Source organism: Eptesicus fuscus, chromosome 19 (assembly GCF_027574615.1).
Source record: "Eptesicus fuscus isolate TK198812 chromosome 19, DD_ASM_mEF_20220401, whole genome shotgun sequence".
Classification (NCBI taxonomy): domain Eukaryota; kingdom Metazoa; phylum Chordata; class Mammalia; order Chiroptera; family Vespertilionidae; genus Eptesicus; species Eptesicus fuscus.
Window position 1 is genome coordinate 12,294,133 of NC_072491.1, and position 15,550 is coordinate 12,309,682.

Here is a 15,550-nt window from a genome sequence, read left to right on the forward strand (position 1 = left end):
AATTATTAAGAGCTAACTAACAGCAGTAGTTTTTATAAGGCAACATGGTGCTGGAAGGAGGCAGAGGGAATCTAAATCCCAGCCCGGCTACTTACCGGCAGTTGGTTGTGGTAAAAGTTACAATTTAGCTAATTTCCAAAATGAAGGCAAAAATATTTAATTCACAGGCGAGATAATGTATGTAGGATATTCTACACATTCCTTGGTACAAATTTATTATGTCCCTCAATAAATATCGGTGTTTTGGTTTTTTTATCTTCCTCCCCAACTCGGTCACACCAGTGAATGCTGAGGGCATAGATCAGTAAATTCGAGAGCTGGAAATTATCTTAAAGATCTCCCTTTTCTTTATCAAGAACCCTTTTTATTCTTTCCCTCATGGGCCTCATGATCCAACCAAACTGCATTGAGGATTACAGAGCTGACATGACTATACCTCCCTGATATGACTCCATCCAAAAGTAAAAGCTTCAGTACACCTCCTCAGCCCTGACTCAGACAAACCTGTGATTTCTTTTAGGCTCTCTGAAATACTGAAAATGCTTCATGGACCACCATCACAATGTGGGACTCCCTAAGTGTCACAGAACCCTGGCTTGGGGCCGCCTGAGCTAGTCCTAACTCCCTCACTGGGTGAAGAGTGGAGCAGGTAGCCCAGGGGTATTCTGAGGCAGGCCGGTCTTCCCGTTGCACCAGTCCTTACAAACCTGGATTGTGTAGATCAAGACCAGTTTCTAAGCCATTGCAGTAGATTACTTAGCAAGTCGTTTTGCTTTCAACATTGTTAGGATAAGTTTATACCAATTCCTCCATCCATGTGACTTACTTTTTGAAAAATGAATTCACTGGCAGTTTCCTAATGTAATTACACTAACCAGCTATTGTATTCATCTAAGAGCCTATGGAGTGTGTATTTGCTGTTGTTCTTTCCTCTCTGGGAAGGTTGTCATACACTTGCCAATATGCACAGTCAGACCTGCCAGTCTGGGTGTTTTTTAAACATGGACACATGATCCAATCAAGTTTTATTTTTCTAATAAACTGACACAACTGTAAAAACAGTGAGCATGGTGGCAGATTGGAGGGGAAGAAAGAGGCAAAGCATACCCTCTACACCCTTTGGTATTTTTAGTTTGGTTTTTCTAGGATCTGAATGTTTTAAAACATTTCTCAAAAAATACCTTTCCCAGACAGGGCCAAGTATAAATAGCCAACTCAGCAGACATTTTCATCTTTCATGAGTAATTCTCCCTTTCTTAATGTGAAAAGGAAAAAAATTCTATTTCTGCTACTTGTCACTTTCCTAAGTTCGAAGGAAAGGGTTTGGATTAGTCTAGGGTCCATTGAGGCCTTGGTGGGTGTCCCTGGAGACTGGAGAGCCCACTCATGAGAAATCGTTAGGTGCCTTGGAGAGGGGCATACGTTAGCAGGTAGACCAGCCAATTGGACTCTCATTTTGATGGCCAGACTTTTTAGTAAATTGGGAAGCATCAGCATGCCTTTCAGCTCGTATCCTTTGTAATTCCAACAGCTTTATGGTTTGTTCCATATACTGATCTTATCCTATACTTTAGTTTATTACTGGGTATAATTATATAGGCTTATTACTAAATATAGTGAAATTAAATAAGATCTGCCCTAAACTTACATATTCTGATCAAGTTGTGGGGGAGGGGGGAGGGAAGCAAGGTGTGTGTTTTTCCATGGTTAAAATACCCAAGTGCTATTTTTATGTGTTTCAACATAATTAGTTGAAGGAATTAGAAAAGATTTCTCTTCATCTCTTTATGGACCATACTTACAAAAACCTTTTTCTAGTCAGCTAGTCACTTCTGGCCATCGTTTCATGGGTCGTACTGATAAAAAGTTTTCTTCCTTACTTTTGGAGGCATCGCGATGCTTCGCTGTTGTGCAAATCGACTTGTGGATGTATCTAACACATGTTTGCTGGTTTTCTGGTAGCCTCAGATTACTTCCAGCTGGATAAAAAAATACCTGGACATGCTTTGCTAGCACATGTCATCATGGAGCGCTCTTTCTAATGACATACAGAAGCTTGATTCCAAGTGCATTTTGCACAGTCAGCATGGAGAGGCAGGAGCCTTACTGAGGTCTAGGAGAGACGATGATGTAGCACTGGCAGCGCTCCGTAAACATTCTCCAAAACAAGTGGTTTGCATTTATTAGTCTTCTGAAGGAGTATTTTAAAGGTCATGAAACTATTAGTTCCTTGAACTAAATTTTTACACTCAGTGAAAAGTATGTCAGTATGCAAGCAAAGCAAGATTATTTCTGTTTATCACACCAGTTGTTTCTGAAATTACTTCTCAATGTTGCTACACCTCATTTACTTTAATTAAATATCTGCCATTAGTTTGCTAGAGCTTAAATTAAAAATATAAACACAGATTTTCTAAAGAAGCCAATGGAAAAATCAGGCAGAAAAGCATTCTGTGGAATGGAAGGAGGTAGAGGGAAGAGGTTATACACCGGGTCAAAATGACCTGAACACACAGTCATTAAGTGCAGCGTTGGGTCCTGGGTAGGATCCTGGAATCGGAACGGGACATGAGAGGAGAAACTGGTGAAATTCAAATAAGGTGTCTAAATTAGTTAGTTGTTTTGAATTGATGTTAATTTACTGGCTCTCAAGAATCATGCTATCATAAGTTGTTAAATTAACATTAAGGGAAGCTGGGTGAAGGATATCGAAGTTGAAAGCTATCAACTTTGCTGAAAGCCTAAAATTATTGCAAAATTAAAACTTCTTAAAAATGGCCTGATCAGAGGTTAAGTAATTTTAATGATGTTCATGCCTTTAAAGGATAACTAATCATTTTAAATCTTATACTTTCACAGCATATTTCTTTAATATTTTTCTTCTCTCATTTTTGGAAATTAAGGGGGGAAATTAAAAGTACAGAAAATGTAAAGCATAACACATCAAACACCGCTATACTCACCAGCTAGAACAAAGGTAAACATTTTGTCATTTACATACAGGCAGAGAGAGAGAAAACTTCACAAAATTACTCAGTCTTCCCCAACGTTCCAGTGCCAAGAAGATAGCTCTTCATCATTTTTACACATAGCCATTTTGTCCAACTCTGCGTGAATTCATTCAGAAGAAAATACATGCTGGAACTGTTGCCATTTATACCAGATTTTGAATGTCTAAGTATCCTGCTTAAGAACTCAGTATTCTCAGTGGCCCTGGGCTTATGTGTGTGGTGATGTATAAAATACGATTCATTTTATCCCAGCGAAGATACTTAGCATGTTTCCTGATTAAGAAAGGAAGGAGGGGAATGATGTCCCACAGGCCAGCTTCTCACAGAGTGAAAGCAAGGGGAAAGGAGAATTAAAAGCCTGTCGTGAGTCCCAGGGATTATTTTCATATTTTGGGGTAAAAATGTGAAGTTTGGTTTACCATTTATAAATGGCCTCTGTAAAGTTCATAACTACTCTTTATTATTAAGTGATCACCATAATCTCTTACTATGGGTCACTTAGACCAACGTTAAAATCACTGAACTAACATGGTTTTCTATTATTTTGTTGTAGGTTTTTTTTTAATTAGCAGGAAATGTTTAAAAGGAAACAGAGACTCTATTTTAAACTTAAAGGCTGTATTTATGAGTGAACCTTTCTATGGTCCACAGATAACTGGATTCTGTCATGAGGAGCAAAGCCAAGGCAGGCTGGTGTGTGTAGCAAGTGTAGGGGGCAGGTAGGCACATGGGGATGAGTTAAATTAGTCTCCAAAGTGATCCACCCCTAATTTCCTTAAAGGTGTACGAAACAAAGGACAAGAAAGGAGACAAGACACCAGGAAGGGCACATTGGTATCTATTGGTCATGTGTCTTCTTAATGCGCTTAGGCAGTGCCTGTTCCTGTGTGCTCATGGCCAACGTTAGCTTCTTAAATTCCCAATGCCATGTGTGTGTTTAAACAAGTCTGGGATCAATGCTAGTAAACCTGAGATATAGGCAAGTACAAACTGTAAAAAGATTAGAAAAAGTAAATATAAAGTGAAGAGTAAGCTATTGGGGAAAGGGGGGAAAGGGGAGAGAAAAAAAATGGACAGCAATTACACAATTAATTAAATAAATAATGGATCGGAATGAAAGAATTGATAGCACATGAAGTGAATTAAAAGAAGCAAGAAAGAATAGGGTTTATATGATAATAGGGAAGTGTTCATGTCTTTCAACAGTTCACTTGCTTAACAGAGGCAATATTATAAATGTTGTTGATTGTCTCTTTTTCCTCTAATTTTTATTGAGATCTCAAAATTTGAGGCTAACAAATTGCCAAGGAAAAATGTGATGTGAAAGAATACACAAATTATTCACTTTATCTTGGTATATCCAGTAAATGGTAGATAATCAATAAATATTGGTTGAATAATGAATGCCTACATAAATATCAAGTTGGAGGTGATCCAGGATATCCACATTTTTTTATTGGGAGACGCACATGCCTATTTAGGAATTAGGCATGGTTATGGATACTATCATAAGAAACTAGACTTAAAACGATGATAATAGAGAATTTTACTGAAATAAGAGATTAGGGATGGCTTATGTTTTCTTGTAGGAGTATTATGGTTTTAGGTCTTTCGTTTAAGTCTGTAATCCATCTCGAATTTGTTTTTGTATATGCTATAAGAAAGTGGTCCACTTTTACTTTTTGCATGTAGCAGTTCAACATCATTTATTGAAGACACTGTGTTTTCCCCAATGTTTATTCTTGCTTCCTTTATCATAGATTAATTGATCATATATGTGTGGATTTTTTCTGGGTGCTCTAATCTATTCCTTTGATTTATACATGTGTTTTTATGCCACTACAATACAATTTTGATTACAGTTGTTTTGTAGTACAGTTTGGAACCAGGGAGCATGATACCTTCAACTTTCTTTATTCTCGAGATTACTTTGTCAATTCTGGATCTTTTGTGATTCAATACATATTGTAGGATTTTTTTGTTCTAGTTCAGTGAAAAATGCCTTTTATACTTTGACAGGGATTACATTAAATATATAGATTGCTTTGGGTAGTATGGGTATTTTAACAATATCAATTATTTCAATCTATGAGCACAGTATATCATTCCATTTATTTGTGTCATCTTCACTTCCTTTTATCAGTGTCTTTCAGTTTGAAGAGTACAGGTCTTTTACCACCTTGGTTAAATTTACTCCTAGATACTTAATTCTTTTGATGCAATTGTAAATGGGTGTATTTTCTTTATTTCTCTTTCTGATAGTTTATAAGTGTATATAGAAGTGCAACCAGTTTCTTTATATTAATTTTGTATCCTATAAATTTACTGAATTCATTTATTCTAATAGTTTTTTGGTGCAGTTTTTAGAGTATAGTATTGTGTCATCTGCAAATAGTGACAGTTTTACCTTTTCTTTCTAATTTGGATGCCTTTTATTTCTTTTTCTTGCCCAATTGTTGCGGCTGGGACTTCCAATACTATGCTAAAAAAAAAAATGTGAGAAGGCATCCTTATTTTGTTCCTGATCTTAGAGGAAAAGCTTTCAGCTTTTCACCATTGAGTGTGATGTTAACTGTGGGTTGTCATATATGGCCTTTATTATGTTGAGGTACATTCTCTATATACACATGTTGTTAAGAGTTTCTTTTTTATCATAAATGGATGTTGAATTCTGTCAAATGTTTTTTCTGTATCTGTTGAGATGATCATATGATTTTTTTTTAATTTATCATGATTGTTGAAAGTATTATAGATGTCCACCTTTTTCCCCCATTGTCCCCCTTCACCCAGTTTCCACCCCACCCCAGGCCTTTACCACACTATTATCTGTGGGCTTTGCATATTTGCATGTAAGTTCTTTGGTTAATCTCTTCCCACTGCCCTCTTTCTTTCCCTTTGAGATGATTTTTATTCTTCACATTGCTGAAGTTCTATACCACATTGATTGATTTGCAGATGTTGCACCATCCTGTGTTCCTGGAATAAATATCACTTGGTTATGGTGTGTGATCCTTTTAATGTATTGTTGAATTTAGTTTGCTAATATTTTGTAGAGGATTTACACATCTGTGTTCATCAGGGACATTTGCCTGTACTTTCTTTTTTTTTGTTTTTTTGTGGTGTCTGTCTGATTTTTGTATCAGGATAGTGCTGGCCTCGTAAAATGAGTTTGGAAGCATTTTTTCCTCTTCAATTTTTTGGAATCCTTTGTGAAGTATAAACATTAATTCTTTAAATCTTTGGTCGAATTCTCTTGTGAAGCCATCTCATCCTGGATGAGATGTTTTTTGAGTTTTTAAATTCTTGATTTAATTTCATTGCTTTTAATCAGTCTATTCAGGTTTTCTATTTCTTCATGATTCAGTAAAAATGGCCCTGGCCAGCACCTCCAGTCCCAGAGAGACTTCCAGCAGTTTCTCGCCTATTTGGCAGATGCTGTAGGATTAGTAAATGGATTTCCTTCACAGAGTCTGCTGCCCTTTAATCCACTGTTTTTTCACTGTGCCCAGGGTGGGCCAGTCTGCACAAGGGCCCTCAGTGATATCCCTCCCTCCTGCAGTTCACTCATCAGGGGTGAGGTTACTGCTGTTATCATGTCTCCATCACTCTTACCCTTCTCTATGTGGTCCCTCTCTCCTTTGTTGTGCAGCTGTTCCATCAGTCCTCATTTCTCTTTTAGGAGGAATTTCTCTATATGTAGGTGTATATTCAGTGTGTCTATAGGAGGAGGTGAGTTCAGGGTCTTCCTACACTAGCACCTTGGACCTCATCAGAGTGTGAAACATCTTGTGGCCAGAAAGTAAAGAAGTTCCCCAAGAATGATGGGGGTCTATCAAAAGGACACAGGAACCAACGTGAAGGGGTTTCCAATGTCCCACGCTGGTTCCATTTAAGCAACAAAGCAATGGGAGTATTCGATTATAACCCATAAAATAAAATATATATCTACTAGAGGCCCAGTGCACGAAATTCATGCGGGGGGGGGGGCGTTCCTCAGTCTGGCCTGCACCCTCTCCAATCTGGGACCCCTTGAAGGATGTCCTACTGCCAGTTTATAGGGGTCGGGCCTAAACTGGCAGTCGGACATCCCTCTCGCAATCCGGGACTGCTGGCTCCAGCTGCTCGCCTGCCTGATTGCCCCTAACCACTCTGCATGCTGGCCTGCTTGCCCCCAAATGCCCCCCCCCCGCCAGCCTGCTCACCCCCAACTGCCCCCCCATGCTAGCCTGCTTGCCCCCACCTTCCCTCCCCACTGGCCTGCTCACCCCCAACTGCCCCCCCCCCGCTGTCCTGATCACCTCCAACTGATCCCCACTGACGACCTGCTCACCCCCAACTGGACCCCCTGCTCGTCTGCTTACCCCCAACGGCCCCAGCCCCCACCAGCCTGATCACCCACAACTGCCGTCTCATCCTAGCCTGATCACCCCCCAGAGACCCAAGTTCCCAGCCCCTCCTTTTTTTTTTTTTTTTTTTTTTTTTAGCGCCTCCTTGAGCAGAGGCCAGGGCTGGCTGGAAGCAGGTATCTGGGATTTATTTATCTTCTATAATTGAAACTTTGTAGCCTTGAGCGGAGGCCAGGGCCAGCCAGGGGTGGGTGGGAAGCTTGGCTTCCTCCATCACTGAGGGCAACCCAAGCCTCCTGCTCGCTCCAGCTCTGTGGCTGCCGCCATCTTAGTTGGGTTAATTTGCATACTCGCTCTGATTGGCTGGTGGGCATAGTGGAGGGTATGGTCAGTTTGCATGTTTCTCTTTTATTAGATAGGATGAGTCCATACTGATATAAATAAATAATTGAACTAATGGGTAGAAGAAACAGCTCTTTTCATCATAGAATACTAATTAATAAATGTAGAAGAATAAGAAAGTTGGAAATTATCATGCACCACAGTAATAACTGATGCATTCAAGAACCAGAGATGGATGCCAACGTTAATGAGTAAAAGTTTGATGTAAAAAAGGATAGTGCATAATCTCCAACTATGTCCCCACAGATTTTATTATTTTTAAGTGGGAAAATAGCAACTTTATAGTGACAAAACATGAAACACCACTTTACTAGTAGCATGTGATCAGAGTTAACAGTACCAGTAATAAAACATCAACATCACTTATCCAAATATGATGCAGAGAAGGGCATCACTTCTCTGGCATTCTTGTCAAAAATCCATAACCACATTCTAATGAGAAATCATTAGATAAAAGCAAGTCGAGAGGTATTCTGCAAAATAATTGGCCTGGGCTAGTCAAGAGTATCAAGGTCATGAAAGACAGAGAAAGCTAGAGGATCTGCCACAGAATAAAGAAGACTAAGGAGATGACAGCTAAATGCAGTGGAGATCCTACGTTGGACACTTGACCAGAAAAAGGACATTAGTGGGGAAATTGGCAAAATTTAAATAAGACCTATAGATTACTTAATAGTATTATGTCAATGTGACTTCTGATTTTACTGTGGTTACATAGCTGGGTGAATGATATAAGGGAACTCTGTATATTTTTTCGACTTTTAGGCAGGTCTAATATTTCAAAATTAAAAGTATTTTTGCGTGATTTTTTTTTTAGAGGAAGGAGACCTGGAACAGATGGCTTCTAAGTTCTCTTCCGTCTAGCCTTATTGTTCTACGATACAGTGTTCTGTGATGCAAATTAAGAGTGGCAGATTCAAGTACTTTTCTACTGTCTAGTAAGAAATATATTGAGACAGCTGAAAACAGGATCAGATTCTAAACTGTCAATTCCACTCAGTGGGGTGCGTCCTGGTTAGCTACTGTTGTGCCCAGTACTGTAGTGAAGAAGGTGGCCCTTGCCTCCGGGATGATCATAGTCTAGTGACACTTGAAAATGGCGTGGTCTTCTGTTCAGTCATTTCGATTACTAAGGTCTCTCTTTCTTGACATTTTAAAATAAGGAAGTTGGATAGAATGATATAGAAATTGATAAGACTTGGAAACCTATCTAAGAGAGTAAGAGCCCCCATTTTATTTTTCAATCTGGGTATGTGATGAGATCATGATAAACATTAAATAAGATAAGCAATCTAGGGAGCCTTTGAGATTAAACACTTTGTCTATGAGGGACCAATTGCACATTCACATTAAGATTACCACCAGATAATTGAATATTCTGTTGCAGGCTAGTATGATGATGAATGTATTTGAGAATAAAGGGTAATATAATTCATACATTTGCTGGATAATTGTACTGAAGTAAGCTTATACTTTTTAAATTCCATTATGAGAGATTACTGAATAAGCAACTGATATGTCTATTTAGCAAATCTTTACTGTTGAGAAGTCTTAACTGTTCCAGGAAATGTACCACAGTTAAGTCAGGAAGTTATGACTTAAGAATTTTTTAATTCTTATTTATTCAGGGGCTTGTTTCTTTTTTTTAAATATATTTTTTTTATTTCAGAGAGGAATGAAGAGGGAGAGAGAGATAGAAACATCAATGATGAGAGTGAATCATGGATTGGCTGCCTCCTGCACCCCCCGCTCCCCTCAGGGGATGGAACCCGCAACCTGGGCATGTGCCCTGACCGGGAATCGAACCATGACCTCCTGACTAACAGGTCAATGCTCAACCACTGAGCCATGCTGGTCGGACTTTATTTTTTTATTTTGTTTATTTTTCCTTTAGTCTAAGTGAAGTATAGCTTTAAATCAAAACTGTGTAAATGAAATGGAAGTCTTAGTGCCACAATATATTTTACGAAAAAAATTTAAGAAATTGATTTTCACCATCATAATTTTGATAAAAGTCTTAACCCTAACACTTTCATGGGTCTGATGTCTTCTGTGTATCTTATTTCTGCAGTAGGAACATACAGTGTATGTGAAGTTTCAAGTCTCCACAGAATTGAAAAGTCAATGTGGGTACTGTACTTTGAAAAGTGTATACTGTCAGCCCAAGGTGTTTTTTAATCTTTCATCTCTTTTAAGGATCAAATATTATTAGAAAAATAAGCCATGGGCATTACAAATGTGGTCTGGTGAAATTCAATATTCACAATGACAATTCAGAATATGAGCTCCTTAGGGGAAAGTTAACCCACCACTCTAACTTTGCATTCAAATATCTTAAAGTACGCCATTGGTTTTATGAAAAGGTTTTGATCTACACTTCTAGTGTAAGTTCAAAAGAAAACCTACATTTTAAAGTGTATTCCTTTTCTGGGTATATTTACTTTGAACTATAGCATATAGTTTTCCTCATAAATCTAACCTGCCACTATCTGTTTTTAAGACTCTGTAAACTTCAAGTGGTTATGATGTGTGAAGTTTGGATTAAACTAAAATTTTTAGAAAACACATGTTATATATTTTGATTGTTTTGATTTTAACATGAGCCAGTCAAAAACTTGAGTGTCTAGCAAAGTAATATACTTTACTCTTACTGTAAGAAATCACAGAAAATTGCCCTTTCTCATCATGTTAACAATAGACAAATGAAGCAGCTGTTCTTATTCTTAATGTAGTTGTTTGAAAAACTAGCACAATTTAATGAAAATGTCTCTACTCATAAAACTTAAAATGCTCACACATGGAAAAAGTCATAATGTTTTGGCTAATATTGCTTTGTTAGGAATGTGAATGAGGTATACCTGCTTCGTAACTAGAATTCTATATAAATGGCATAAAACTATGAGGGAAAGCCAACTGAGAGAGGACAAAGAATGAATTAATGCTCTAAAAACTACAAATTCTTGCCCAAACTTAATTTTTTTTTACAAGGAAAAATTATTACTTATATCCCTCTCCATTTCTTTGTATTTTTTAGGTGTAATTCTTGGGTCATCATTTCTACTCAGCGTAAATGATTTTCTCCTTAAAACAAGTCTTAGAGAAAGAAGCCGGATTCTGATAGGACCATGTTGTGCGGCTGCCGATGTGGAAGCTAGGTGGTGTAAACACAGTGGCAACCCAGGCCCAGAACAGTCCACACCCAAAATATCCATAGATTTGAGTGGGGGTCTGCTACAGGTATGTGGGCATTTTCTATATTTTCCCCATAAGTTTTTAGCTAGCCTTTATTCGTTTTTGAACTCTTTCACTACATTTTAAATCTTGGCGCAGCCGGTGTGGCTCATTGATTGAGCGTCAACCTATAAACCAGAAAGTCACGGTTAGATTCCCAGGCTGGGCACATGCCTGGGTTGCGGGTTCAATCCCCAGTGGGGGCATGCAGGAGACAGCCTATCAATGATTCTCTCTCATCATTGATGCATCTCTCTCTCTCTCCCTCTCCTTTCCTCAAATCAATAAAAAAAAATTTTAAATTTTAAATCTTGATGTGGTGAGAAAGGAATTATCAATTCATATACCATACAATTAACCTAATTAAAGTGCATAATTCACTGATTTTTTAGTATATTCACAAAGTTTTGTGATCATCACTTCAGTCCATTTTAGAACATTTTCATACACACACTCCAACACCCTGTGCTCATTAGCATTTGCTCCCCATTATTCTTTAATCCCCTCTCTAGGTTTACACAACTACCAATCAATTTTTTTTCTGTTTGATTTGACTCTTCTGGACATTTCATGTAAATATATGGTACTTTGTGAGTGGCTTCTTTCACTCAGCGTTTTCTTTCATTTAGTGTTTTCAAGGTTTATCTATTTTTTAGTAGGTGCCAGTATTTCATTCCTTTTTTATGGCCAAATTAGTCCACTGTGTGTATGTGTCATATTTTATTTATTCATTTATCAACTTACAGACATTTGTGTACAAGTTTTTGTATGAACATGTTTTCATTTCTCTTGGATACATGACTAGGAGCAGAATTACTAGGTCATGAATAACTTTTTCCTAATGTGTACACTTTTCTAATCACAAAGTAGTCCACATATCTCAAGCACAGTTTCATCAGCAATATATGAGAACCATTTTCTAATAGCAGATTCCTTAGACTAAATTATGATGACTAACACTTGACATATAAGTCACATTGCAACCTTTAATTCTTCGTTTAGAGCCAAGTATAGAATGTATGAGGGTTTCCGACTTATTTCTTGAAAATTTTCTATTTGGATAGGTTTTAGTATATTCTTTTTTTTAAGATTTTTAAAAAAATTTATCTTTATTGTTGAAAGTATTACAGATGTCCCCTTCCCCTCAACCCCCATTTGTTAATGGTAAATGGGATTGTTTTTTTTGTTTGTTTGTTTCTCTTTCTGAGAGTTCATTACATAAAAATGCCATCAATTTCTGGGTGTTACTTTTATATCCTGCTACATTGCTGAATTCATTTATTAAATCTAGTAGTTTTATGGTGGTCTTTAGTGTTTTCTATGTACACTGTCCTGTCATCTGTGGATAATGACAGTTTTGCTTCCTCCTTTCCAATTTGGATGTCTTTTATTTTTTCTTCTTGTCTGATTGCTATGGCTAGTACTTCCAGTACTATGTTGAATAACAGTGATGAAAGCAGACATCCCTGACTTGTTCCTGTTCTTAGGGGAAATGGTTTTTATTTTTGCCCATCCAGTATGATGTTGGCTGTAGGTTTGTCATGACCTTTATTGTGTTGAAGTATGGTCCCTCTATTCCCACTTTTCTCAGAGTTTTTATCAAAAGCTCGTGTTGGATTTTGTTTAATGCTTTTTCTGTGGCTATCAATATGATCATGTTATTTTTATCTTTCAATTTGTTTATGTGAAGAATCACATTTATTGATTTATGAATATTGTACCAGCCTTACATTTCTGGAATAAGTCCCACTTGGTCATAGTGAATGATCTTTTTAATATATTGCTGGATCCAGTTTGCTGTTTTGTTGAGGATTTTAGCATCTATGTTCATCAGGGATACTGGCCTGTAATTCTCTTTCTTTGTAGTGTCTCTATCTGGTTTTGGAATTAGGATAATGCTGGCCTCATAAAAAGAGCTTGGAAAGGTCCTTCCTCTTAGATTTTTTGGAATAATTTGAGGAGGACAAATGTTAGTTCTTCTTTAAATGTTTGGTAAAACTTTCCTGTGAAGCTCCCCGGACTAAGGCTTATGTTTGCTGGAAGTTTTTTCATTACTGCTTCAAATTCATCAGTTTTTCTTAACCTATTCTGGTTTTCTTATTTTTCCTGTTAATGTATTCTTTATATGAGTTGATATCTCCCAAATTTGATATAAATTCAAAAATTGAGGAAATGCACAATTATAGAAAATAGAAATGAATAATTTGTGAATAATGGAGGCACATTATATATTAATTTCTTATTGTCATCTTAAAATTGTATTGCCCCAACTTTTTCATCAGAGTTCTTACTGACACAGATCTAGATATGGAGGGATCCTAATAACCTATTGCTTTGTACTGCTTTGGAGATTTTCCACATCTATTAGAAATTTTCACATATTTAACAATAAACATGTGGTATTGTGTTGTGTTATCAAGAATATTGTATTACTTTTTTTCAAGGCAGCAAAGTAACTCCACATTAATAACAAAAAGAGCAGGGGCCAAATTTATGGTGATGGAAGATGATTTGACTTTAGGTGATGGGCACACAATGCAATATACAGATCATGCCTCATAGAAATGTACACTTTAAACATAAATGATCTTATTAACCATGTCACCCCAATAATTTTAATTAAAAAAACAATGAGCAAAACCAAGGTAGATCAGCTCTATATTATAAAGATGACTATCTCTTCACAATTTAAAGGCTGGAGCAGTATTTGATTTGACTTTTCACTTATCTCTATCTTTTCAGATCCAAAAATAATATTGATGAGAACCTAGATAGACTTAGTATCATATCTCTTACCTTCATTTCTGAGATACCTTAATTCCAGAGAGCAGGACCCAAACCCAGGATTTAAACTTAGCTACAAGGTATAGGGTTCATTTTTTCTACCTCTCTATATATTTGTGTGTGTGTGTGTGTGTGTGTGTGTGTGTGTGTGTGTGTGTGTGTGTGCATTTTATGGTTTTCTTAGAATTGATGGTTGTACTTCCTTTATCCAATATATTCATAGACATTTAACATTATTGACTTTTTGAATCCACAATTATTATTACCCACTGGTCAGACTTCTGTTATAGACTAATATTTTTCTCATGTAGAAAAAGGGACCTTGATCCCCTCTCATAAGAAACACTAAGACATTTGTTCTGAAACTCTACTATACTCCTGCCCAGGTGATTCCGGGCTGTGGAATACTGTGCATGGGCACATTCTCACTAAACACAGAAGTTGGGAGGCTTTTGAGTAGTTCAAGTTCATTTAGCATCTTCCATCTCTCTCTTAAAAATAAAAATGCAAGGAAAAGAACCCTATAACCAATATGTGTTTTTTAATCTCATGACAAAATGTAGGAAGCTATTCTACAAGCTTATTATTTTTATTTTATTAACATTATGATTTAGAAGATCTTGATTGCCTTTTCTTAGACTATAATAGGTGTTCTTTTCCCTCTTAGCTAAGTTAATAAACATTACCTCACATTAACATAATTTCATCATTAATTTAGCATTTAAAATTGATTGTTATTCACATAATATATGATGTAATTGATTTTGTTGTTTTTATATATTTACTCAAGCAATAGAATTACATCCTATAGGTCCAATTACTTAGAAATTATAGTTTACTTATTGTCGGTAATTAAATTAAACGTAATTGCAGTCTTGCATTAATTCAAATATGATTGTACCTAATTATTTTCATGAAGTGTTTATATTTTAAAGCCACTAAAATTTTTCATCTGGTTTTAAAGGTTTTCTGGGGTCAAGAACATTTGAATTGTTTAGTTCTTCTACATGAGTTACTCACTGGATACCTTAATGAGGAGAGAAATGTTGAAGTTTCTGAAGCAGTGCCACATGCGCCACCTCCTGTGGAAAAGAACCAGACATTTAAAAGTGAACAAAGTTCCGATGACCTGCGGACGGGTCTTTTTCAGTATGTAAGAGATGCTGGTAAGTAGTGCCAGCTTCCGGGTGTGTGTGTGTGTGTGTGTGTGTGTGTGTGTGTACGCGCATGTGTGTGCATGTTTTAGCTGCACATTTCCTAAGTGGTAATAGAATAAGATCACTTGAAAAAGTACATTAATACTGCAGTACAAAAAATAGTAAATTACCATTTGATATATCTTAAGGGAAAATTCTTGATTTGTTCCCATCTCAAATCCTATAAAATTGACCACGCAGCTTCTTTATAATTTTACTTTTATCCTCATAATTTTTTCTTGCTGTCATACACCAAAATGTTTCCCTTCAAAAATATACAGTTAATTATACTTCCATTTAACAGAACCTTTGAAAATGCCTGGTGTCTACGAAGTCTTCTTTTACAACGAAACCGAAGATAGCCCGGGCATGATGCTGTGGAGATATCCAGAACCCAGGGTACTCACCCTCGTGCGGATAACGCCTGTGCCCTTCAACACCACAGAGGATCCGGATATTAGCACAGCAGACCTTGGTGATATGCTGCAGGTAAGTAATGACTACCCATTTTAAAATAAAACTACGTGGGAAAGTGCTGATTAGATAGTAGGACAAATGTTTAGAGCATACCTATTTTTTC

General features: G+C 36.9%; 1 protein-coding gene across 1 annotated transcript in view; it reads left to right on the forward strand.

Annotated features, from left to right (window-relative positions):
- The window catches only part of VPS13B (vacuolar protein sorting 13 homolog B), a 593,664-nt gene that overhangs the window by 444,116 nt on the left and 133,998 nt on the right, over nt 1-15,550 (forward strand). The window contains exons 37-39 of the mRNA XM_008148507.3: nt 10,794-10,996; nt 14,739-14,940; nt 15,275-15,459. Of these exons, the coding sequence (XP_008146729.2) occupies nt 10,794-10,996; nt 14,739-14,940; nt 15,275-15,459 (590 nt within the window). The remainder of the gene's footprint in view (nt 1-10,793; nt 10,997-14,738; nt 14,941-15,274; nt 15,460-15,550) is intronic.